Here is a 27,140-nt window from a genome sequence, read left to right as displayed (position 1 = left end):
AAAAAGCAGCAAACTGAGCTTCTTCTTCTTACACTGACATTCTTAATAGAGTCATCCACACACAGAGACTGAGTTTGGATCCCTTGAGTTTTGGTGCTCACATGAAGAGCTGCACAATTGTCACTAAAAGAGGGAGAAACCCTCGCCAACCTTAAGGGCAGACAGAGCTGCATTTCAACATTCTTGCAATTTAGGCATCTTGGAAAATGTCACAAAACGACACTCCTGGGATTTTTCCGTATCATGAGTTCCCAGTGCACTAGATGGGCAGCAAAGCTTGTGCTCATTGAGCCAGTGCAGCACAGAGTGTGATGACGCAGGCTCTTTACCAACATTTTCTCAAAATAATCCTGCATAAAAAGCGGCTTTGCACCTTCTGTCTACTGACTGTGATAGATAGAATAAACCACACAACACTATTAAACAGATGACTTCAGTTTTATTACCATCAAAATCATCAAGCCAGTAAACAAGTAAGTTACAGAGCTCACAAGTGCGGTACAGAACCTGCAGGTGGTCCTGGTAAACATCGTACCTTCATAATCCTGTAAGTGGATGAAAAAATGAAAATAAAAACAATAAATACTGTAGGAAAAGTGCTGGAATAGAAATTGGTTTCTGAATTTATCTATTTTTGGTCAACCAATCAAATAATAATGTAAAAAATTCCTTTCATATACATTTCTGACATCCATCTGATTAAGTCTCTTTACTGAAGTGAAGCTTTGATAAGTAAAATTGGTCTCAGCACTTTCCATTCAGCGAGCCACATCTTGCATCTGTGTTTCCATGTTGCCAGTTTTTGCCAGTAATGAACATCCTCATTACTTTGAGCTAAAACAAAAAAACGTTTCATCCTTTTCTGAAAATTTACAGTTGCCTGTCTTTTTTACATGCTTTATGACATGCTGTCATGCAAACCCTTTTGCTTCATCCAGCTCAATCTTTAGCTAATTCCGAAATTTTCACCAACTATTATCTGCGGTTTCTAAACTCTGGTGTCTTTTTTTACCAGTTTCAATTGTGCCCTGCCATGTTGCTCTGATAACAGGATGTAATTACACTGTTTTAAAGAAAATAAAAAATAAAAAATCAGTGATGATTGCTTTTAAAATATCTCACCATATTCGAATGTTTTACTGTTTAATATATTTTATTTATTAATGATATCACCAAACAGATGGATATAAGCTGATTTAACATAGAAAAACTATGACAGGATGAAATTTAAACGTATACTTCATCTTCTTTGATGAGTCTGATCTCTTGGATTTTTCACCACCGGCTGACTTTTCCAGCACTCTGGTATGCATGTTTGCATGTTGAATGTTGGACTTTCACAGGGAAAAGTTGTGCGACTTGATGGAAAGAAGAGAAGCAGATTTGTTGTGTTAAAGAGACCAAATGGAAAAGGAGCAAGGCTTTTAGATTGTTCAAGCTGTTCTATCATTACAAGAGTAACAGAGTAGAGTGGTCCTGAAGGAGACGTTTGCTAATGTTCTAGAGATGAAGAGTCAGAAGCTGGAAGTTGGAGATGAGATGTTGGAATGTTGTTAGTGGTAGAATGTGAGCTTGAGGAGACAATTCTGGATGGAGACGGATGAGTTTATCCAGGGTATGCCCGGGGGGGGGGGGGGGGGGGGGGGGGGGGGGGGGCAGATGCGATTGGAGCAGACTTTAACAGACATGTGGGTGAAGGAAACATAGGTGACGAGGCGAGATGGAGAAGGTTAATGTTCACAACAGGAATGCAGAAGAACAGATGGTGATGGAGTTTGCTAAAGGAATGGACATGGCAGCGGTTAAGACATTTAAATAAAAAATAAAAAGAGAGGAGTATTGGAAAGAATTGGAGGGAGTGGAGATAAGACTTAAACATGAAGGGAGGAGCAGTCAAATTGATTATGTTTTGTGTAGAAATTGTAATCCGAAAGAGATCAGCGACTCCAACATTATGGTTGGATTGAGTACAGCCAGACAGCATAAGACGGTGGTGTGTAGAATGACTCTAGTGGTAAGAAAGATAAAGAGGATGAGGGCAGAGCCGAAGACCAATCTGTGTGTGATTGAAACAGTCTTTGGGAGATCGGAAACTTCGTCCAAATGACTGGAGAGTTATGCTATGTTCACACTGGGCTCAGAAAGACGTGACAATGGACTATTTCAATGAAAGTCTGTATAAACACATGTATATGTCCCTGTCAGGCTTCTGGGTTCAAAGCTCACATGCCCACGCATCACTACACAATTTTTTCTGGTCAGTTCTTGGGTTTTAGTACTAAACGATTGTGCGCACGCCAAAGCTTAAACCCATTGAACTTTGACCAATCAGGGACTTTGATTTGGTCGTGGCGTATGTTAGACTGAAAACATTCCTCTTTGGACAGGCTTATTATCAGACTAGCTAGTATTCTGAGATTACTTAACTTAATGTTAATGTGTTTAAATTAAACTTAATAACAATAGCAATTAGTTGTTAGTAGGCTGCTAGAAGTTGAAGGTGGGGTAACTATGGTGCACTGGGGTTCTGTCCTCTTTTCTCATCTACTTCTACTTTCCTTCTCTTCTCTATTCTTGATCATTATTTATCATTTAGTTCCCTCTGTTTGGTGCACTGCGATTCATGTTCTCTCCCTCTTTCCCTCTCCTCTCCTGGGGAGTGGGAGTGCTTCCAGATTCCAGTTGGCTCTTCTGTGCTCCTGTACCTGACTGTGTACCTCGTCTCTGGCTTGCCTTTACTACTGCTCCTACACCTGGCTGCGGATCCTGTCTCCGGCTCGACTCATGCCCCCGACTGTCCACCCAACTCCGGGGGGCTGGATGAAGCTCGTCTGCTGGACTTTAAATATTTAGTTGTAGAGTTAGATAAGTTAGTTCTTCTCTGTGAGTTCTGGTAAATCGCTTGTCCGTCCTGGGGGAGGATCCCTCCTTCATGTGGGCACCCCTGAGGTTTCTTCGTTTTCTCCGGAATCCGTTTTTTTTTTTCAGGAGTTTTTCCTTACCGCGAAGGGGGGGTCTAAGGGCAGGGATGTCCAGTTTAGCTTAGTCTGTCTATTTTCCTATTGATTTCTATTTTCTATGTATTGATGATCCTTTTGATTTTATGTTTAACTTTTTCAATTACCTTTACAAAGCCCACCGAGACGACTTTTGTTGTGAATTTGGGCTATATAAATAAAGTTGAATTGAATTATAGCAACTGTTTGAAAGTTGATTATGGAGGAGAAGTTGATAATTGTGGTTTGTCTGGCCGTTATTTTATGACACCAAGACTTTAATACACAGGAAAATCTGGCGCAAAATCCGCAAGATTTGTTGTTTTGATCTGCTTCGATATTTCACACCAAGCTTCTTCCAACTGTGAGCATGCACTAGTAACAGGTAGGGACAGACCCTAACACCATATGCTACAAGCACATTCAAAAACCCCTGTTCAGCTTGATCTTGAATGAGTGAGTTTTTTATTTGTCCCATGCTGTAAAGATTAAATTTGATCCATCTTAGTTTTGAGTTTTCCAAAACTTTAATTACATTTTTTTTTCTTTTCATTTTGCTAGGACGCTGTACCCCAACAGTACAGTACTCTTTTCCAGTCGTAGTGATACTATTTTCTTGCATTGAACTGGTAGGCTACCTTTCTTTATTATGCATAGGGTACAACTCCATTCCATGAGTTTCTGGTACTTTTTTGTAGATGTCTTGATGTGTTTACATATTTTCTAAACAAATAACTTTTAAAAAGTGACAGAAGAGCATAATAGAAAAAAATCATAATCTAGTTATCTGGCATTTACAGATTTTATAAGACAAGCTGAGGAGAGCTGGCTAACACTTAAGTTAGCATGTTGCTGTCTTGTAGGCTCTCTCTGTAAGAATCATGCAGCTGTGTCAATTGCAAATACAGTTGTCTAGTTTTGGCAACACAACCCCACAGCTCAAGTTAGCATATTGTACTAAAGTTGGCATGCTGTCTGCTTTGCTCATTGCAAAAAAAACAACAACTGTCATCTAGCATTTATGGGTGTTTAAATAGCCACACAAGCAACAATGGACAATTATGAGGGAAAACATCAGCAGAATTCATGGGTTTTACTTAGTTGTGTTCAGTTTGACTCAGAACCAAAGATCCAGCTTTAAACTATTTGGATAATTGAACAGAGTCTGTACCTGCAGGGCATGCTGCCGGGCACTAAAACCTTGTTTCCGTGTGTGTCACAGTTCATCAATCAGCACAGCAATTGTAAGTCACAACCTAAATGTGCCGGGTTTCCTATGGGCCAGACGGCTGACAGACTTACACATACATGGACTGCATCTAAAAGGACACCAAGATTCACAGTTTTTGCAGCAGTCAAATATTGCTAAACTTTCTCAAGAGCGAATATCAAGATCTGTAATTGTTGCAAAGTATTAATACTCAAGGGGACTACAGACCCAACTAAAAAATATATGAAAATAAAAGCTCTATGATGATAAACAGTGTCTAATGAATACCTTATCATATTCTTTTTACAGCTAAACAAAGCCAGGATAACCTCAGCCACCACAGAGCCAGGATGGTGCATCCCTTTTATCAAAAGGTTTCACTAAAATATTAAGACATGAGTGGTTTTTCAGTCAATGTCTGGCACAGGCAGTCTGACATGAAGCACAGAAACAGAAGAGGGTCCAGATTGAATAAAGTCGTCTCCTCCAATGAGTTTAGACAAAAGCTACAAATAAAGTCAGATACATCAAACCTTTTTTTTGCTGATGGAACTTACAATAACAGCGAGGGCATAGGGTAACAGTAATGTTATTTAGCTGTCCTTCTCAAAAAGAACTTTAGCGTTAACAAGGCAATAGGGTTAGGAAACAGAGACTAGCGCTGAGACAAGCCTAGTAGAAATGTATAAGGTGGGAGTACGTAAACAGCAAAGAGTAAGAATGCATGCAGTGATAGCTACTTCTACAAAGGTTTCTATGTACAGTCTTTACACTTACACCGTGAGATTGCTTCCTGAGCAGGAAATGAGCAAAGGGACTTAGTGTTTGAGTGTGCTTTTTGTGTTAAGCTGTCTCATTCAAAAATTAGAGTTCTGGGTTTTAAAGCTCCCAGTCACCAATGTCAGCAGTGTTTAATGCACAATATCTGGCAGCTTATCAGACAGCAAACATGTATTTCCAATGTGAAATACAAATAATCTTATCCAAGCATGAGGGTGGCCAGCTTGGCCAGAAAACCCTTTATAGTGATTTTCATAACAAATGGTTTCATTTCTAAATTGGTGGGCAGAGGTTTCCCCAAACTGTTTTTTTAAATTGTAATCAAACTAATTTTCTGCTGATTAAGTCAACTTTTCCTTACAATCACTAATTTAGCTGTAAATCATGAGCTCCATATGGTAACTGTAAATCCCACCGAAAATCAGTGGAAATAATCACGTCATAAAATCCAAACAGCCAATGCAACGCATCACTCAGGAAAGGTTTCCATGAGACTACGCTAAAGCTGCAAGTGAAAGAAAAGCAGAGTCAGTGTCACCATGCTAGCAGCTAATATACAGTAAGAAACGGGTTGGTGCAGAGGTTACACAAGGCTGTGGTGGGAATTTTAACCCTGCTCCTTTGCAATTTCTCCAGCAGTGAAAAGCGTGGCCGATGCTTCACCATTGCAGCGAGTCGTGGGGTCACCCTCCTGCAACTGTTGTGGTTCTTCTGGTGATGCTGCGGCTTCGGTCTGCTGCACCTGTTGGCTCATTTCCCCTGTAACCGGCTGCTCTGTGACAGCAGGGGTTCCCTCTACTGCGGCTGTTGTAGGTGCAGAAGGGTTGGCGGTGGTCTGCAGAGCCAAGAGGCTAGATGCAGGGGTGGCTGGCTTGGACTCACTCTGCTCCGGTGCTCTCAATCTCTTCATGATGGTGGTGACTCGCACAGCTTTCTGTAAAATACACATAATGATTTAATGTAACAAATAATAAAAAATAAAACTGTTTCACCATTTTTTTTATTTAAAAGAATGCAAAAATGTCTACAACTAAGTCATTTTTTATAGTCTCTTAGACTAGAAGGTTGGGAAAATCCACTCCAATGAAGTGTTTTTAACATAAAGTGCAGCTCTGAGTATTTTCTTTATTTATTTAAATTGTAATAGATCAGGAGCAGCAATAAAAAAAAACACTGATTGAAAAAGCTTTCAATTGTGACGCAACAACTGAAATGGGCGGGCCAAAGCCTCCCTGCTCCGCTTCATTCTGATGCATTGACTTATAGACAAATAGATCTATGTACGCCTTCATTTTCCTTGTCTGAGTTGGCATCTGGCTCAGAATTGTACAATTGGATAGCTCCGACATTGCTCGCCATTTTTGCTGCACCGTTAATTTTAGCTTGGGATTTATGAGGGGCTGTAAGCTAGCGAGAGAGAGAGTGAACAAAGAAAAAATGGTAAACAAGAGGAGACTCCTCATGAACTCTTCTATTCTGCAGAAACTATGTCCTACCAAATGACACCGTTTTCTTTTTTTTATTCTGGCTAAAAACAGCAGAATCATGATTAAAAGATCACTGGGAACACTTTTACAACAGATCAAATTATGATTGGAAAGGATCTTTAAATCCAAAGTTTTAATTATAAGTTTCATACACTTAAGTGTGGAACAACTACATGGCTGCAGTCATCACAGTCCTCTACACCTTTCCTTTCACTCTTACTGATGCTCTTTTGTCAGACATCCCAACTGAACACTTGCTATACTCGTTCCAACCACACCCTGCAGACACATCCTCACTCCTTCCCAAAACTCTTAGTTGCTGTGTTGACTCGCATTTCTCCCCCTTATTCACTTCTGTCGCTATAACCTCACGGTTCCACTTGAGACGCTCTCATTCACACACAGATACTCTGTCTTGCTGCGGCACACTTTCAGTCCTCTTCATTCCAGAGCACATCTCCAGATTCTCCTCCATCTGCCCCTTTAAATATGTATTTCTTTTGAAATATTGAACTTTAAAAAAGTTATTGATTTGCCTTTTTTGGTCCCTTAAAAAAATATATAACCTCACCTTACCTCCTGCAAAAGTTTGGACACCTCGGTTTTAGGTGAGGGTTCTTTAATTGGAATGTTGAATCTGTTTGTGTTCAACAATTATACAATATACCTCATTAATTCAGAAATATATCAACCAATGCAGGTCTTCTCACACAATTATCAGCTGACACCAAAACTTTTATTGTTAATTTGCCAACTGTTTAGAGTTTAAATCTCAGCCTAGACATTGTGTCTAGGCAAGACATTTAATCTCACAATACCCTTAATTGGAACAAACAAAACAGAAGGATATGCTAAATGAACTGTTGAGGTGACTTTCAGGTCTAAGCTTCCTGAGGAGCTGATGGATTCTGCTTTATAAATACTCCACCGTCCATTCTGTTGCTCTGTGTTTTTATTTCTTTTCACAAAAACAGTGAGAGAAAATAATAAATCTGATTTGCCTGAGTTGATGAACCTGATAAATGAAGGCCAGGAAAAGGTGACAGCAAAGAAAATGATAGTGACAAAGTGGTGCCAAAACAGCAAAAAGTAGCCGTCAACAAAAATGAAAGGCCCGAACTCTCCTCTCCTCTTCAATAACACAAGCAAGTGAACAGGTGTTTACAAACCTTGCAAGCCTTTCACCCATGTGTCACTAATTTACAAATGAAAAATGGTAAAACGTGCAAAACTACAAAGTAAAGGAGAGAATGTGTAAAGAAATTGCATTTTACCTCCAAATCTCGATAATGTCAGTTCTGAATTTTGCTAAATCTTTTTTTTTGTTTTTGTGGAGCTCTGATGTGCAAATACCAGATTTTAAATCTAAAAATTCCAAGAACGATTTTTTTGTGTTTGCAAAATTTGATTAACCCTCCTGTTATGTTCATTTGTGAGGACCAGAGATGATGTTCCTGGGTCAATTTGACCCGGTGCATGTTTTATTAAATAAAAGTTGTCTGAAACCCAAAAAATCCTAACAAGCAGTATGAATATTTCATTACTAACTCCATTACTAATTATTCTATCAAAACCTAGTGAAATGGTGTTCCTTACCTCTAACAGGAAGTGGTTCAATTATCAGATAATTCACTCAGTTTTTCTTAAAAATATACATGTTAAATTCACATTTTTCACTACTGTATTACTTTTGAAAGACTAACATATAAAATACAATAGTTTTACATAACATTGAAACATAATCTTGAAATTTTGTTTTACATACATGCACTGTGAACCAGAAAAAAAACAAAATCACAATACGACAGAAAGAGACAAAACTGTGTTCCAAGTAATCCATTTGTACTAAGTAGTTTCCATGAGCATGAAAAGCCTCAAGACCTGCAGCTTTTATCTTCAGCTCACAGTGTGTTGATGATGAAAATCAATTCCTCCATGTTCAGGGACGGCACAAACGATGAGGAGTTAACTCTGCATTCTCCCAAACTATAAAGGAAAATCATACCTTCCATTTGGCTCTGGCAAAGTTCTTTTCTATTTGAGCGCACACGTTTTCCTTTATGTTCTTGTCTGAAGCTGCACCACCAGAAATCCTGCATTCAAGAAAAAAAAAATGAAGACCTTATGTACTCCCCTGCATAAATTTGTTCTACTTCCATGACTGGCAAACTTCTGCAAGTATGAAACTTATTTTGATCAAAACTTTTATAAAAGTATTCCATTACAAAAGAGAGCTCTTCAAATTATTCACAAAGCTAATTTTAGAGATCACACAAATGAACTTTTCATTAAGTCTTATTAAAACTTAAAGATGTAATCAAATTGCAGAACTTATTATTTATGTTTAAACCCAGATTCAAACAACAGATTGCTCGAACAACACTGAAGCAAAAGTGTTTGTCTATAGAAGGGGTAAAAATGTGGAATTCCCAGGAGAATCAGTTAAAAAGCTGAAAAATATTATTCAATTTAAACGGATGTATAAAGCTAAACAAATGAGATTGTACAAACTTGACTGTTGAACGGAATGTTTGCAATGTATGTACTAAATGAATAGAATGTATTTACTGTGTTTATTTGAACTGTATATGGTGAAATCTGAGCACAGGTGACGGTGATGGTGTGAGAAATGTAAATATGTTGCAATGTTTAAAAGGGGCAGGCAATTATAAGAAATGTATTCTTCAATTCTGCTCCTTTCCAATCATGAAAATTTTCAATATTGTACAACAAAGGTGTAAACATATTGGACAATCAATGATTTTAATGAAAAGAACAAATAAATAAAGGAAATGAAATAAATGAAAGGATGACTTTTTTTCATCTGTGCAGTTCAAAGTTAGGTTTTGATCTAAATTAAAATTAAGTTCCGCTCTTAAACTGCACTCAATGTAATCAGTGTTTTATCAGGACTTCCTATGACACAGATCACTTTCACAGATTTGTTTTAGGGTGTATTCAGACTGTAATTGTCCATTGGTACGGACCAAGTCTGTTTCATTTGGTCAAGATTGAGCCCTGAACCTTGCGTTTGGTCTTTGTTCAGACTGACGTCAACTGGGCACTTCTGTTTTGAACCAAAGCTTGGAAAAAATACTATCTGACTAAAGATCTCTTCAATCATTGGCCAGGAATTACAAGGTTGGGCCAAAGCAACAAGAGAAAGTATAATGGAAGTCCTGCGCTTTGCAATCCTTGTCGGGATAGTTCACTGACTCAATGTCAGATACAGCACTTTTTACTTGCTGCTCTGGTAAGGTGGAAGAAAGCTGTAAGGTGGCTACAAAGGTATGCTGGTTCACCTTAACCCTTGTGCTATCCTATGGGTTCTAGATGACCATTGACGTGTTCTCCCTACCATGACAAAGGTGGATAAAGGTGGACAGATTTCATGTAATCCATGGACACCAGTGAAGATCACAAATCATTGAAGAGAAAAGGTTAAGCGCACTGTCTAGTGGGTCTAGATGACCCCACTCCCATGTTAAAGTGCCTAGGATAGCACAAGGGTTAAGCAAACCAAATCCGGTCCAATTACACCCCAAGAGTCAACTTCATCGCCTACCATTCATGGTTTATAGCCTCCTGGGCGGTCAGTCTCTGGTCTTGATCCACCTCCATCAAACGGGCCACCAGACTCTTAGCTGAAAAGTCAGATAAGGAACTAAACATTTTACTCTCTGGTTCAAAAAGTGTCAATACGATGGGTTGGAGCAGCCATCAGTAAGAAACACAAACTTCCACATACCTGAATCGGAAATCTCATCCCAGTACGGTGAGTCAAACTCATAATCTCCCGCCAGGATCTTTCGGAACAGATTCTTGTCGTGGTTTTCATAGTCGTCATCATCAGTTTCATCGTAAAAAGGAGGGTTTCCTGACAGCCTGACAAAAGAACAGAGTTAAACTAACATAAAAAGCTTCATGTCAGTTCCACTCTCCTTCTGGCTGTCCTGCTCACAACTTACAGAATGTATGTGATGACACCTGTTGCCCAGCAATCCACAGGTCGACCATACCGCTGTCTGCCAACCACCTCAGGAGCTGTACAGCACAACACAGACTTTCTAGAGAACACGCCGTCACTTACTCAGTAACATCCCTTCTAATATATTCTCACCCAAGTACTCTGGTGTCCCACAAGGTTCTTTGATCAGCCCGTTCTCCAGCTTGGCAAGATGGAAGTCACTGATGACTATTTTGGAGTGCTTTAGGCGGTTGTAGTACACCAAGTTCTCCAACTGTGGAAAACCACATTCTTTTTTCAACTTTTGATTGCTTCAGTTTTGTCCAGTTTAAAAAAAATTAAAACAAGTTGTAGATCATACAAAAGGATTGCTAATTATGTGTGACGTGTAGTGTTTAAAAAAAAGACAAAAAGAAATTAGAGCTCATTTTGTTTCAACATTTTTGTATCAGTTATCATTGATGCCCAAATCTACTTCCCTGTTTAGGACTTAACTGTCATGACTGACTGCTTGCACTGTAGGTATCATCTAACGTGAAACAATGTTTGTTTATGCCTCAGTGTGATTTCATGTACGTCGTGTTTTGCTCTGAACTCCAATTGTAGTGAAAAGAAAATCACCACCAGTGCCTGACAAAGCCAGAAGCCTTCTCTTAGGATCTCCATGTAGCTGCAGGGATGTGTTATGGGCTTGAATTTTAATATACAATCCAGGCAATTTGCTGCTAAAGATCCTTTATTAGAGATGTGTGGAGAATTTGAGGGCATGTGGTATCAATGTGCCAGGTCTACCATATGGGATGAGAGTAAAACATGAAAGATGCACATTTTGTGTTAATGCCACTTTAAAAGTGATCTCTGAAAAATTACTGTCTAGCTTCTCACATCAATACACTATATAATACAATTTTTACAATCAGTGTACAGGATTTTTTTATTTGGTTTTTGCCATAAAGATCCACTCCATTTATCTTTTGATCTTGTGGTCTTTTATGTCGTTTAAAAAAAAAAAAATCTAACATTACCGGTGCAACAAAACTTTCGGGCAATATCGAAGCCATCCAGCTGTACAGTTTTTAGCCAGATGCCAATTCGGATAAGAAAAACAATGACGCACATGGAATTAGTTTTGCGGAAGTGGATGCATCAGAATGGAGTGGAGCAGGGAGCTTGTGATTCTCCCAGTGGCGCACACAAAAAAATGTACTTGATTTACGAACTGGATGGGGTTTTTGGATGCAGACTTGATCGAGGATCCTGTCAAACTGCAGATGTTATGCAAACATTTGCCATCAAACGTGCAGAAATTACATTTCTGGTGGGACATAACAAAAAATGGAAGCTACGGTGACCCTGAAGTGCAAATCACATCAACAAATCTCTCAACACAAAAACATATCAAAGATCACAACGACAATTAAAGAAGTGAAACTGTTAATGAAAATGAAAAGCAACACCATATTTTAGACATCAGAATGAAATGTCAGAAACCCAAACTTAATTTAAAAAATATGTAAAAAATTCCGAAGGAAACATTTTGGAAAACAAAAATAATTTCCAGAGATTAAAACAAAATATTAAGGAAATGGGAAAAGGGATGGTGAAAAGGTATGTAATATAGGACATCACCGTTTGGATGATATTCGTTTACCTTTTCAACGAGAAGTTATTTGACATGGCAAGATCTGCAAAAGTTTGCTGATTGCTCAATCAACATTTTAAAACAGTTTGGGATGAACTCAAACATCATCATCCAATCAGTGACGCCCAATAGTGCCTACCTTTACCAGTTTCCTATTTTGTTTTATTTTTTTAACATTTTACTTTGATTTCTGGAAATTACTTTTGTTGTTCAACGTTTTTCTTCTGTCCAATATCGCCATTTTTGGAGCTTCTAAAAAAGGTAAAAGCTGATTCACGTTAAAAAATGCTGCCATTAGTTGTTGTTCTATTTCTCTGTTTTTGCCAGCGTCATTTTTTGTACCGTAGATGTTTCTTTTCTTTTGTGAACAGTCTCCTCTCCTCCATCTCTCCCACATTTTTCTTCTTCTTCTCCGGCTTGTGTGCTCTGGAGAAGCTGACACTAAGAGCCCTCACCACCGCCTATACCCATCACAGAACCCTCTTCAGAGGACATTATCGCCCTTCTTCAGTACAGATACAGGCCGACTAGCAGCAGCGTGTGCACTGCAACAACTTCAACATCCTTCTCTTGCGGGATTATTAATATATGGGCTTGCTCCACTCTCAAGAAATGTTCAGCCTGAGCAGCAGACTCCTTAGATCTGTTGCTGCAGACAACTTAAAGGTACCTCCTAGAAAAAGTACATTCAGTCAGCTTTCACAATAAGCTACCCAGTTTTTGGAACACTGTACCACTTTGGAAACTTAAAAAAAATTAAATTAGTAGTCACGTAAGCATAAATCCTGCATCAATGATCAAATCAACCATTTATTTTGGTCTGCTTGAGTGTTTTGTAGGATTTTGTTGCTTAGCAGGTAACGTGTGAGCATACGTCTGTCTTACTTGCTGGATCATTTGAGTGCAACAAAAACAGTTTTACTGTTGCGCTGTGTTTCCTCACCTTTAGGTTTCTGTGAACGATGTGCAGGGAGTGCAGGTAGGCCACCGCCTCCAACACTTGGCGCACCACGTTGCTGGTGTCCCGTTCTGAATAATAGCCTTGATCGAGGATCCAGTCAAACACCTCCCGGCCTGTTGCACTGTGGGAAGGTGGAGTCTTAATTTAAGAGTTAGCTTTTTGTTGAGACAATTTTTTAAAAGTTTGAATTTCTATTACTTCCTACTTTCTAAATCATTTGTCTTTGTAGCTTTCTCAATCTAACATTCATGCACAAGTTGTTGACATTTTAAAGTACATGATTGCAACCTGACAAATTTAAAATTTTTAGTTGAGTTTCCAGTAAAAGAGAATCACGAGGGAAATGACAAGAATTTTGGCCCCATGGGGGGCTCTTTGTGTTTGTGTGTTTTGAGTCTAAGGACAATCCTTATCCCACAAGTCATTGGTTTTCAAAGGAGCTCAAATTTGCATTTCCACATTTAGAATTTGTAAAGAAATTCTTCAAAATCCCCAAGAAGACATACTGATGAGAAAGCAGCTTCTGATTACATCTGAATACCAAATGACTTTGAGCTGAGAGTTGTTTCGATGTCAGCAGAGCCTCAAGCAAGAAAACAGAAGCGAGCAGTTTAGGTTCTGGCTGTGGCAAAGACAAACACAGATCGTTGTCCCTCCTGCAGACTCGTCAGACTCACAGTTCAAGGAAGAGGAAGTACTCTTTCTTGGTCTCATAGACGTCAACCAGTTGCAGGATGTTGGGATGCTTCACCCTGGAAAAGGGAATGTGATGTGATGAGTCAGAAGATGATGTCTGAGACATTTATTCCCTCAGAGGGACACTTTGAACCCTGTATTTAATGAATCAACTCTTTTGGTCACACAGTTTGAGCAAAAGAAAAAAAATTAGCCTGCAAAGGATAAAATTACACAGAGACAACGAGGATACAGGTGACACGGTGGAGCAGTGGTTAGCGCTCTTGCCTCACAGCAAGAAGGCCCCCGGTTCAAGTCCCAGCTGGGGGACATGAAAAACACAACATCAATGGGGGACCTTTCTTTCTGTGTGGAGTTTGCATGTTCTCCCCGTGTATGCGTGGGTTTTCTCCGGGATCTCCGGCTTCCTCCCACTGTCCAAAAACATGCTTCATAGGTTGATTGGCAACTCTAAATTGTCCATAGGTGTGAGTGTGAGAGTGAATAGATGTGTGATTGAGGATATTCTACCCTGCGACAGACTGGCGACCAGTCCAGGGTATCCCTTGCCTACGCCCAAGTGGCCGGGATAGGCTCCGGCAACCCCGTGACCCCGAAAGGGAATAAACGGTAAAGAAGATGAATGAACAACGAGGATACATCTTTTCAACATCAACAGATGTGACCAGAAATTGACAAATTTGTACATAATGGAAATATAGAGGGAAAATTTTTCTTTATAACTAATAAACTGTATTTTTATTTTCGGAATGTGCAATACAATCAGTTCATGCTAGTAACTAATCAATCTTATGGGACAACAATCAGTTTGTTTTTGATTTTATTTTGTGCGTTTGTGTGGATTTCAAGTATTCTACTTTTAGGCCTGTCTTACTAAAGACGTTTGTGTTAAAACATGCAAAAACATGGTGATAAAAGGCATAACTTCATGCAAAAATAGCTCCAGCTGTTGTGAGGGGGAGGCGTCGAGTCTTCATTGATGTGTAAGTCACAAATCAGTCTCTTGTATTTAAGTTGGGTTATTACTCAGGTAAAGGTAGTCATAAGCCCCTCATTCAATTATGTTCATTTCTGTTTATAGCACATTAACAGGAGCTCAAGGTCACCGAAAGTGCTGCAAGACAAATAACAGAAAGCAGTAAAACTACCATATAATAAAAACGCAGCATTGTATAAAAAACAAATAAATTCATTCATCCCAAAAAGTTTACGGAAGTACCCAACGGCAGGTTTTACCAGTGGAAAAAAAAGTTGTTTTTTTAATGCATTTCCAATAGGACCTAAAGCAGTTAATGTCTGTCAACAAACTGAAAAGTCAAATTCTCTTTTTGGTCTTCGATCGGTTACCAATTAAGCTCATTATTGACTCTGCTGTGATTACAATTTTCTTTTTATGAGTACAGCTAAACATGATTTCCCTGGAAAGTGTGATTTTGTTTTAGTAAATGACCTGCTGTTGAGGGCAAAGAATTGCAAAAACAACTTTTTACTTTGAAAAAATATATAATCATGAACAGCAAAGACTCACATTTTCAGGATGAGAATCTCATTTTTGGCAGCCTTGCGAACTTTCCTCCCATCCTTTTTCATAAACTTTTTACATGTGAACATTTTCATTGTGGTTTTGTCCTTGGCTCTGAATATCTCACAGAACTCCTCCCTAAGAAACAGAAAATAAACTTTTATTTTCATTTTTCATATAATCACACATCATGGGATTGAAGTCCATGCACTTAGACACTCACGATTTTATAATTTGACCCAGGTCATATTTGTCTGTCACGTCTGAAGGATTGTGGTAGTCCTTCTTCTCTCCGATTGTTAAACAGCCAAATGGCATGGCCGCTTCTGACCTGTTGTGAAGTAAATGGTCATAAATTAGAGACGACATATGAGGAATGATGAAGAACAGCAAACACAAATGGAAGCACAGTTTTGTGAAGGAAGCTAAAGGTAAACATTGAACATTACACAGTTAAAAACATCACTGTACATGACCGTGCCAAAGACACTCTCAAACAACAATCAAATGTTCTGAGGAAGAATGTCATTGTTTATCTGGGAAGGCTTGACTCCCTGACCACTAGTGTGTTCATCACTGGTCCCATTCCACCTGTAAGTTGAGGTAATAATCAAGAATTTGTTACCATCCCTCTCTATCTCCTCCATCAATCTTCTGCTCATGTCACAAGGACTCAGGACAAGCACAGAACAGGAGAAACCTCAAAGGATCACTAGCCTCTTCTGTGACCAAGCGGACACAACTGGAAGCACCCTAGATCACCACTCTTCATTACTGGGTTTTACAGGTATCATCTGGACTCAGCTTGCATGAAACTAACCCCCCCAACCCCACCCTTGCCACTCTCTTATCTTTACCACCTCCCCTTAAACTGTTAAAGTCAACTATTTTGTTATTATAATTATGCAGCTTTTGGCAAAAATCAAAAAGTCTAAATATATGTATACAGTACAGACCAAAAGACTGGACACACCTACTCATTCAAATGAATAGGAATGTGTGTCCAAATTTTTGGTCTGTGCTGTATATACTTAAAACATAAAATGTAACAAATAAATAAACGGGTTTATAGAAATCTACACCCTGGTTATCTGAAGATATATAACCTCTTTTTGTAATAGTAAAACCTGTCCAACACAAAAGGCCTTCAGCTCTCATCTGTTTGCTCAGTTGTTGGACAGACCAACTGAGAAGAAGAAAAAATAGATGAAAATCAAAAGGTCTATGCAGTTTTTTAAGTCATATTTTTGCAGTCGCAGCAGGACTTTATAAGAAATTCGCCTCTGGGTTGTGGGCAGGACTGTTGGTGTAGAAGTAACCCTACACTGATATCCCAGCATGTCATTCTTTATACTCTCCCCTGTTAGCTTACAGCTCAGACGAGGAAAATTAAGACGTTAATGGACCTACTTGTCTTCACGTGGAGGATTTAGAATTGGAGCATAGCAGAGAGACTCGATCATCCCTGACGGTTGGTGCGTCACAAACCAGATCTTTTCCAAAACATGGGTTTTTGTCTGCTCCTGATCAAACACGGTTTGAATAAGGAAATACTGAGAAACGCAGTTTTAATCTTAAATCCCTTAAATATGTAATTCATCACGGGATAAATGCTACAAGAACCTGTTTTGCTGACAGAAAGGACCGTGGCCCCCTCACAAGACATTGGCTCAGATTTTCGCCAAACTTGGACCCAAAAAAGACAAAACAATGTTGACCGTTACTTAAATAACAGAGATGAAACAGCACTGTCTGTTCTTGCAGCTTGACCAAAATAATTGATATAAAACATATAGCATCATCAGACCAACAATTGCTTATTTATGATTATCCTTTCCTAGGACAGGGGTCTTTAAGACAGAAATTGGCAATATTGTTCCTGTGATCTGCCAAAGCTGCCAGTCTGAGCCCCAAGTGCCCATCTCACCTCAGGGGTAACTGTTGCCACCACTTCCCACATCTTTCATTTACTTCCTAATTTCTGAAAAGTGTGGTTCTTACACCGTCAATCAGATGAAGAAGAGGAGGATGTGGTCTGGGAGTGAAGAGCCTGTAGCTAGGGCGGAGGAGGAATAAGTCAAAAAACGGAAAGGGGAAAAGGTGGAAATCTAACAATATAATCCACAAAGACAGTTCCTGTCCAGTGAATCCACAGAAGAGGCAGGGAGGCTTGGACATTGTCTGTGTGCAAACAAAGTCATAACCGTCAGTAATCGTTTTTGGAGGCAGGGTCAAGGTCGACCATGTAGACTTGGCTTGGCAGAGAAAAGGTCTAGAAGGAGCAGGGAGCAATTAGACTCTTGCTGCACTGATCGCTGTGCTCCCTGCAGCTAAAGGTGGGAAGCTTTGCCAGTCTGCAGCATCAGCACTTCAGTATTATTAGTCGTCACAACAGAACCAATGGTTGCTGAGTAAAAAGGCTCAAATCCTTCTGTCTGTGAATTGTGATACATTGAAGTGGAGAATATTTTCAAATCCTTAACGTTTTTCCTCCTATAGTAACTGTGACAAACTTGGGTTTCTGGAGCAATTTCAGACAAAAGTTGTAGCGGTCCATCCATCTGTAAATGAAGAAACCTCTACCCACTCAGACACATTCAATGTTTTTTTTTGTTGGACAGCACATTTTCCGATTTGGCCAAACTTCCTGTTTTCCACTGAATTTTCCACAGTTTTATAAATGCAACTGCAGAAATGATAAACAGGGACAGACAGAGCAGACAGGTCTTAAGGTTTGAGCGTGATTGGAGAGAGAATGGGTTCTGTAACTAGGAATCAGACCAGGAAAATAATGAAGGATGTCAATATGGAGTGGACAGGGCAAAAAAATGACAGGAAACAGGTGAAAAGTGCAGCATAGGAAGATAAAGGTAATGTTGAGGGCCAAAATAATTCAGGAACCTGACAGTTTAGTTTATCAAAGCTTGATCCCAGCAATCGAGATTCTCATCATCATGAAAAGTCTTCATCAGATGGGACAAATTTGGTCTCAACACCCCAGATAGAGCCTCCTAAAAAAAGGCATCCTTGACATTCTATTTTCCCTGCTGGTCTCCTGTCATGACTCAGGAGACATCTGTAAATCTCTGCCTTCGGCTAAACAGAAATAAAAGGTCAGCACTGATGGGTAGGCTAACAGTCTTTCATCATTTTCATACATGAACTTAAGGACTTAAATCGAACGTTTAAAGCATTGTTAATCATTAAAGATCTTTGGTAAAGAAGTATTAAAAATTATACATCAGTTTTAAGCGTACAGGCCTCAACCACAGATAGACAGGACACCAAACAAGCAAGAAAAATGAGAGTTTTATGCCTTTAAAGACCTTTTCCACCAAACCAAAACACAGTAATAAAAGAGAGAGGTGTTATATAAATGCAGAACATTGCTTTTGAGCTAACAGAGCTGCAAAAAAAATAAAAAATACAGTCCTCTAACAAACCTAAGGCTGCCAGGAAAAATGTCTGATGTGTTTGTTATTTTTCACTTTCTGAAAGAAAGAGAAATAGCAAAGGGGGGGATTTGTGGAAGTTTTATTTGAAAGAAACCCAATGGGGGACAGGAACCAACAAAAGGCAACAATCATGCTTACAGCAGCAACTTCCAAGAATTGGACATTTATACTTTTGGCTTTATGGGGGAAATATCTTCTCGGAAATGTTGACAGGCATAAATGTTTGCATGCTTCCCCTCAGGGTCCTGATGCTACACATCAAGGTGGGCTGTCAGCAAAGTGCACCTTTCACAGCTCATTCATGGCGAATCATTTGTGATTGCAGAACTTCAGGATTACCTCTGCAGGTGAGAAATGTCTGCATTCAAAGAGGAGGTGAATCTGCTCCTCAGATAAAATGCTTGTGTAAGGGAGAAGTGCAGATTTAATGGCGGAAGCCGCTCACAGGGCTCAATGAGGACTTAAACTGCTCTTTGCTGCAGTTTTTCCACGAAGATGTTGTGGATCTGGTTTGGTCACATCAATTATTGAAATGATTCAAGCTAGAAGATAAGCTGAGTCTGCCATTACAGCTTGAATAATTGTAGGCTGTTCTTAGATTGCCAGAAGGCATTTGTGGTCTGCTGCCTTTAAAGTGTGCCATGTGAGGAACTTTTGTTTTTCTTAAAATATTTTACTCATAATCAGAGTTCATTTACAAGTCTAATGTTCTTTAAAAACCCATTTTGAAAGTCAAAAATGCAAAAGCAAGATATGAAGAAATCAGGTGGAAAAAAAAGAAGGAAAACATCTTAAATATACAAAGCAGGAGTGCAGATAATACAAAGTCGGCTAGTTGGTGGAGACAAGTTCAAAGAAATTCACAATGTTTACCCTTTAAGTACTGAATGAATAGAAACATGTATTAAATTAATAGCTGTTGATTGCTGAAAATTGCAAGAATACATATTATTACTACTACGGTATATAACACCTCTAATATTGCTATGTTATATCATATCATAATTATACATGTAAACAGGAATGTCTTGAGCTCCACTCTTTTCTAATCTTTGAAAGATTTTAATGTGGAAATAATACTTTGTAACGATTCATCATTAATGGATTAATTGATTTATCCAACCAGATTGATCTGTCTGAGACAAGTTATTGATTGAATTGAATCAACCTATACCATTAAAAAAAATTCAAAATGAAATAAATCAATTATGATCAATCTTGGAAAATACCACTTGGATTGAGATAGGTTTATTTTTATTATAACGTAAAAATGATCATGGCAGCGGAAAGGACACATTTGTTGGCAGCAAAAAATCATCAGTCCATCATTCCAGTCTAATGTGTGGAAACACTTTGAATTTAGTAAAGTCATGTGACCATACAGCGTGGTTGAATGTTCTAATAATGATGTGGAAAAACAACAGTGGGGGAACTTTATGAAACTAAAATCTGAATGGATTTGACATTAATTCTTGTTTACCTGTTTGTTTGTACACATATTTAATTTACACTTTATTATCTAGAAGAAATACAAGGAATCTGGAAAAGTCCACCTGTTCAGTATCCAGGTATTTTTCGCTATTTATCATTGTCCAGGAATAAGAATAGTCAACCAAAAATTTAATGCAAATCGAATTGTTTTTAAAAGGAATTGTCATACCCATAGAAAATAATGTAAGAAAAACAAAGGTTTTAACTCAATATGATGTGTCTAAGATTATAAGGGCAATAAATTAAGGGATATTTTAATGCCAGCATTCGTGAAGGGCTATCCCTTTCATAATTCAGTCATTATTAATCATAAGTCAAGTCAAGTTAATCATAATTCAGTTCTGTATCAATCAACACGTTTTCAGGATCTATTTTCCTGACTGAAGTCTACCAACTGTATCTTTAAACAACCTTTTTAGACATTGATTAGACAGCGTCATGATTTCAAATAAAAGGGAAACTTTTCAGTACACTATTTTATGTTAACTCTAGAACTATTAACATCCTTTGTTTTGGTGCTTTCTGAGATATTTGTTGATGCCGTGCAAAAGTTTGAGGAGTTTTGTTACAAGTAGTAAATTATTTGCGAGACAAGTTAATAGTGCTGTGAGAAAAAAACTGAGGAACCTGAAGAGAACAACTGCTCCTGGACGGAGCCAACAACTGTACTGCAAAAAGCAATGAAGCTGATTTAAAGTGTGTGAGGTTTATAGACCAGTCAGCAAAAAACAGAACGTGTGAGAGCCAAAGGCTGTTTCTCAACACAGAGAAGTGTTTGTTTTTGTGGACACGACTGTCTGCTCTTAGGCCTACATACATGTGTGAGATGAACAATCATGTCCTCACTATTGAAAAAAGATGAAGCTTCCAATTGTCTGTTTCTATTATTAGCTTAAGAAAATCAGTGCTTTCACATATGTCATTTAACTGTGATGCCAGAACACATTTGCAATGAGAGGATTACAGCGTGGTGGCAGCACTGTTATGGGATTGGCAGACAAATATTTTCTGACTTCTGAACTTTCGTCTTGGTAACAAAGCTGGACATAGAGACTTGAAATTTCAAAAATTGTACAGTAAAAATTGTGAATATCTCAAATTATTATGCAAATGAAGCCAAGAATCCTGAAATACCCCCCCCCCCCCCCCCCCCTATAAAAAAAGCACTCACATTAGCTAAAAGAACCAAAAACAAAAACAAAAAAAAGGTGCCACAACTGCCTCCTTTTTCCTTCAGGGGTTGCCACTTCCTCCATCTAACCCTGTCTTCTGCATCCTCTCCTTAAACAGTAGCTACCGTTATGTCACGTTCACTGCATTCATAAACCTCCTTTTTGGTCTTCCTCTAGACCTCTTGCCTGGCAGCTCTAGACTCAGCATCCTTCTACCAAAATATTCACTCTCTCTCCTCTGGGTAAGTCTGCCAATTGTTAAGCTATTAAAAATGCATCTACCGGCCATTATGCAATTGCAAATGCTGAGCGGTAAAAAGAGTTGCTAAATATTCTGAAAATAACCACTAAAGTAGCGGTTATCCATTCATGTTTTTAAACTTTTCTACCTTGTAAATTATTCAACTATTAATAAATATGAAGCTGCTAAAAATGCTTAAACTGCTTCCACTATAAAGGTGAATAGTTTACCATTTTTAAAGGATTACCAAAACTGTAAAAAATGTATGCTAAAAAGGCTGAGATATTCCAGGAGATTCCAGAAATTACTCACAAATACCCCGAATACAACAAATAATAAAGAAAACCAGGATCAATAAATACTGCAAATAATTGATGCAAATGACTGAAGGGAGAGGAGCTGGACAAAAAGGTTTAATGCAAAAACTGCTAAATTGATTAATTAAAAAACTAACTAACACAACTAAACCACACTAACTAACTAACTAACTAGCTTACTGGCTAACTAACAAACTGTTTCTCTTTCGGCTTTTCCCATCAGGGGTCGCCACAGCGAACGAGTCGCATGGTAAACTTGGCAATGTTTTACGCCGGATGCCCTTCCTGACGCAACCCTCTCAAAGCAACCGGGCTTGGGACTAACTAACTAACTAAAAAAACTTCATTAAGTTGAAAAACGTGTAGAATCAGGAAACACTGAGCACTGCTGAATATTTTAGCCAATTCATTTGTTAAGTTAGCTGGAAATAAAAACAAATTAAAAAGTAGAAAACTTACAAAAGCAAACAGTTACAGCTAAAATATATTTTAAAAGGTGAACATTTCACCACTAGAAAGACACTAAATGGGTTCTTTATGTCGGGTGTCAGGACTGTAAAATATGATTAGGAGGGAGTTCAAGCTTAAGTTGTGGCCAATAGTCACTTTTAATTTTTGCAATTAACTAAATAACAATAAAAAAGCAAATGCAATGAAAGTAATGAAAATACAGTTTACGGAATATACACTAAAATAAAAGGCGGAAACAATTTTTAAAATTTCAAAGTAACTTCAAAATGCTGAATTAGCAGAAGACGTTAAGTGAAAGACATAATAGTTAAATAAATATTGGAAATAGCATAAATTTTGAAAAGCTGCCTAACCAAAGCTTATATATTTGCTACAATTGATTGGAAAAAAAATATAATAATGATAAACTATAAAAAAAAATTACATTTGTTAGAAAAAAAAGCTTAAGAAATGTATGTAATTATCATCCCTCTCTATCTGCCAGAGCTCAGTTATGGCACCAATGTTATGCCTGCATTCATAACTTAGTTGTGTGTTTTAGACCCAAGACTTAAATAATATTATTAAATTATAAATATATTAAAGAGATGGAGCTGCTGCTGCAGGAGAAAACTAAAGAATTCCCCAATTGTTTTAGCTGTTTACGACCATATGATGGATTGAGTATTGCAGACATCACTTTTAAACTTTTGCAACCAACTGATTGGAGAATAAATAACCGAAACGTAAAGCAGAAAGGAAAGTGCTGTTGTTCTAGTTGCTCATCCCACATCCAAACACAGTGAATGAAATGTCTGACACTTAATGAGTCCACAGACTTGGAAGTTCGGTTTAATAAACACTACTATAGGCTCCTGCTTTTTTTCTGCAATCTGCTTCATGCTTTAAAAAAAGCGCCAATCTGGAGAACATGACGCACATCAGCAATGCAATCACACTGAACATGCAATGTTGTGTTTATGAGGCCATCTGGAAGCAGAGCCAAAGATAGACGTGAACTCTTTCAGTTAACTCCACATAGGATCCGTCAGACTGGAAGTCTTTGCATCTGAAGATGAAGGAAATTGGTTAGGAATACTATGACCCTTTAAACTAAAGCATTACAATTGGACTCTGCAGAAAATATCCTAGAAAACAACACAGTTTTTGCCTATAATGACATAATCATTATTAAAAGACCACTGGGAACACTTTAACAATAGATCAAAATATGATTGGAGTGGGTCTTAAAAAATGTTTAGGTATTTATTTTGTAGCATCTTAACCTCTCCATGAAAATTATAAATCCAACTTACACCACTTCTTCTGTTTACACAAACAGCATCTCCTACAAGGGCATGACATGGTTAAGATTTGCAGATAACACAGCTCTGTTGGCATAGGTGATGGACACCCAGAAACTTGAGAGTAACAAGAAGTCTGCTCTCTATTCACTGGAGCTCTACATTGCAAAGACAAAGGAGCTGTGCTGTGGGCAAACCTGTTCCAACCACTTAGCATCCATCCACTTTCAGCACATGGAGCAGGTATGGAGATTTAAATTCCTGAGGACAGTGACTGACAACTGCTTGTCTTTTGGACATTATGCTTTCTCTAAAAAGACACAGCAACGTCTCCACCTGCTGAGGAAATTGAGAAATTTTAACATCTACAATGAAATTGAAATTCTTGTCTACAGATCACCTTTTGAAAACCATTCTGACTGGGGTAACATTTCACCCAGGTTCTATGGATCAGATTTAAACAAAACTTTTCCAAGTAATAATTCAGGCCAAATGGAGAATTCTAACAACCCAACCTTCTCTGCCTAAAGATGAAGAAAACAACCTTCATCACTGAGGACTCTCCTCGCTGTCTGTACCACTGTTTCCTTCTGTTGTAATGAGGCTGATGAACCTCTCCAGCCATAAGAAAGTACACAAAATTCTTCTTCAGCTCCGCAACTTTTGAGCACTTCTACAAAAATGTTCTCGTCTTTTTAGAAAATATTTTTGCTGCATCTGTTGGTTGGAGTTTCATCAGTCAGGCATAGTTGCTCTCTGTGGGTTAAGTTTGCAATTGTTCAGCTGTTTCTTCTTTTCTAAGCACATAGTTTTTATGTCACATTTACAAGGTTGAAACAGTAATTGTCTGCCTCTCCAGTGAGAATTTTGAGTCTGCTGAAATGAAAACTTACAGAAAAAGCTTGTGCCTTCACTCCATCTACACTTCATAAGTTTGGAACCTGAAGTCATTTTTGTCTTTGCTGCAGGTGTGACACAAGTTGAACACTCACTGCTGACAAACTACTTAATGGTTTATATCCAGGCTCCATACAGGGGAAAAATCACACATTTCTCCTTAAGAAAGCCCAATTTCTTTGCGACTTCTGATTTTCACAAAACAAAGTGTTTTCAAATGTACACAAAAGTTTTCAGTCCAGCCATTACTTTTTCATTTAGAGAAGAAACATCAGGCTGGAAAGATACCTAGAGGCCTTCCAAATAAAGGAATGTGGGCACGTCCAACCAGGAGGAGCAGATTTATGACATGCTAAAGATGTAATTTAGCAACTTTGCGACTTCCTGGAGGAGCTATAGAGAAGATGGCTGGAGAGGGGGGGTCTGGGCTTTTTCACTAAGTTTGCTACTCCCACAAATCCATTGTTTTTCAAAAAGTTTCCTGATCAGAGCCAGTCACATTAGCTGCAGTTCCTCATTGGTTCTGTGGGCAAGAAATTTAATCACCATGTAGAAAAGTCAATAATATGCGAAAAACTATCTTAGAAAACAGGAATAACTACCACAGGCACAAGTTTGATATCAAACATTTACTAACTGAAATCCTTCTCAGAGGATTATGGCATTGATGGAGAGGTGAAAAGAGGAGCAAAGCCGAGAAATTTAATTTCAAATAATAATGTGAGGAGGCTGTGAATGGAAAGAGATCTTTCACAACATATAACCATGCAGTGCAGATTGAACACCTTAACACCTAAATTTATTTCTATTAAGGAAAAAAAAATCACACAGGTTTTGGTTTTAAGCAGATGGTAGATTTAGATCATTTTAGGGCTGAAGTTGGTTTGTCGCATATTTGCGACAACAGGCATCAAGAGACATTAAGGTATTCTTCTGGAGAATGCAGCTTCAAGCTATAGTAAATATATGCACAATGGCTCAAATGGAACTACTGCACAATTCACAGTTAAGAATGTATCTTTTATGGTTTTTTTTGCCTGCCGTATTTGCTTCTTTTGTTTGACATTTTTTCTAAATATGCTAAATCATTTTGGCATAATTTACCAGTTTGAGCTGAACTGCTGTCCCTGCACTTCAAAACCTGTTCTCTACAGTTTCATCTCATCCTCCTGTCCTTTTTTATCCAGCTGCTTCCTAATCCTCTTTAGAAATCTACATTCGCGCATCGCAGAAGCATAAAACTAAAACCTTCCCCAACAGAAGGATTCTTATGGAGTATCCTGCACGAGCACCTGTGCAGCAAAACTGCCTCCTCATCACATACTGTAACACCAAAGCTTGAATTTATTTATAAGAAGCTGATGCAAATCGTATGAAAACACACAGACAATGTGAACATGTTGTATGAACACATAAATGTAAAAACACACAGACAATCTTCAGCATCCTCTTCACTCACATAAATCACTTTTATATTCTCCTTGACTATACATGAACTTCCTCTTTGGTCCTTGACCCAGAATTCACCCCCTCATGTCTGCAGATGCTCTAGCCTTCTTTCAAATATCTATCTGAAGAATCCCGTAAAACCATGTGACTTGATGTGAGTACTACAGGAGGCTAATAAATGTCAACGTTTACCATTTAAAATGTTGATTTTAGGTGTTTGTGAGCTGTGTTATCTTAGAATATGATATAAATGCTACTTAAAGGTTGTTTGCTGTTCAAAGTGTGTTTTCTGTGGTAAAAACCTTTCCTGCGGTTGTTTGCACACACTATAAAAATACATCAACTGTAGACAATTAGCTCAATAACTGTCAGGTAGAATCAAACAAACGTTTATGACAGAACATTATCACTGCGTCATGTGCCTTTTCGGTCAGATGTTGCTTTGATTTGTCTCAAGGTACGTCTATGTAAATGCAGGTGTATGTGCTTTGGGGCTTCTCCATTCAAAACTTTCATGTTCACGCGTTGCTATGGAATTTTTTAAGTCCTTTTTTTGAGGCTCTATGTACAAAATGTACAGCCATTGAACGTGGGTTGAAAGTTTTTCCAGTTGAATTTTGACCAATCAGAGACTCGGATTTGGTAGTGACGAGGGTCACTAAAAAGGGACGCTACCCAAAAGCGTGGAAGTTCCAGCCCCTTGAACATTGATCATGGAGGAGATATAATAATTGGTGTTTGTGCCCAGACAGAATGAAATGACACCAAGTCTTTCATATGTTGGAATAGAGCTGGGAAAGAAAAAGCCTGGAGCAAGATTCATGAGATTTACACCTTTCCAACATTTTGCAAAACAAGCTTCTCCCAACTGTGAGGACATGCGCTAGTTTGTGATGGTCCAGTGACATCACATGCCTGGTGTGTACGTAGCATTGCGCCTGATGCAGCATCAACTCCTCCTCTGAACTGCAGATCAGAGCCAGAGGGAATGATTATGCCACTGTGGAACAGGACGTTTCTTAGTAAACAGCGAGGCGCAAATTTGTCACCTCAGAAGTGGAAATAAATGGCACTATATAAGGGCTAAACTCAAATGTAACACA

At 38.4% G+C, this 27,140-nt stretch overlaps 1 protein-coding gene across 1 annotated transcript in view; it reads right to left on the bottom strand.

Annotated features, from left to right (window-relative positions):
* Nucleotides 1-419: 419 nt before the first annotated feature.
* LOC101159910 (caM kinase-like vesicle-associated protein) overlaps nt 420-27,140 on the bottom strand; it is a 41,146-nt gene continuing 14,425 nt past the window's right edge. Inside the window, exons 2-11 of the mRNA XM_023955164.2 lie at nt 15,485-15,592; nt 15,268-15,399; nt 13,721-13,795; nt 13,026-13,164; nt 10,594-10,714; nt 10,442-10,517; nt 10,222-10,358; nt 10,039-10,117; nt 8,479-8,566; nt 420-5,920 (exon numbers count right to left, since the gene is read on the bottom strand). Of these exons, the coding sequence (XP_023810932.1) occupies nt 5,594-5,920; nt 8,479-8,566; nt 10,039-10,117; nt 10,222-10,358; nt 10,442-10,517; nt 10,594-10,714; nt 13,026-13,164; nt 13,721-13,795; nt 15,268-15,399; nt 15,485-15,579 (1,269 nt within the window). The 5' untranslated portion in view covers nt 15,580-15,592 and the 3' untranslated portion in view covers nt 420-5,593. The remainder of the gene's footprint in view (nt 5,921-8,478; nt 8,567-10,038; nt 10,118-10,221; nt 10,359-10,441; nt 10,518-10,593; nt 10,715-13,025; nt 13,165-13,720; nt 13,796-15,267; nt 15,400-15,484; nt 15,593-27,140) is intronic.

Source organism: Oryzias latipes, chromosome 5 (assembly GCF_053564925.1).
Source record: "Oryzias latipes strain Hd-rR chromosome 5, Olatipes_Hd-rR_3.1".
Classification (NCBI taxonomy): domain Eukaryota; kingdom Metazoa; phylum Chordata; class Actinopteri; order Beloniformes; family Adrianichthyidae; genus Oryzias; species Oryzias latipes.
Note: the sequence above shows the minus strand (reverse complement) of the source record. Positions and strands in the feature narration are given on the sequence as shown.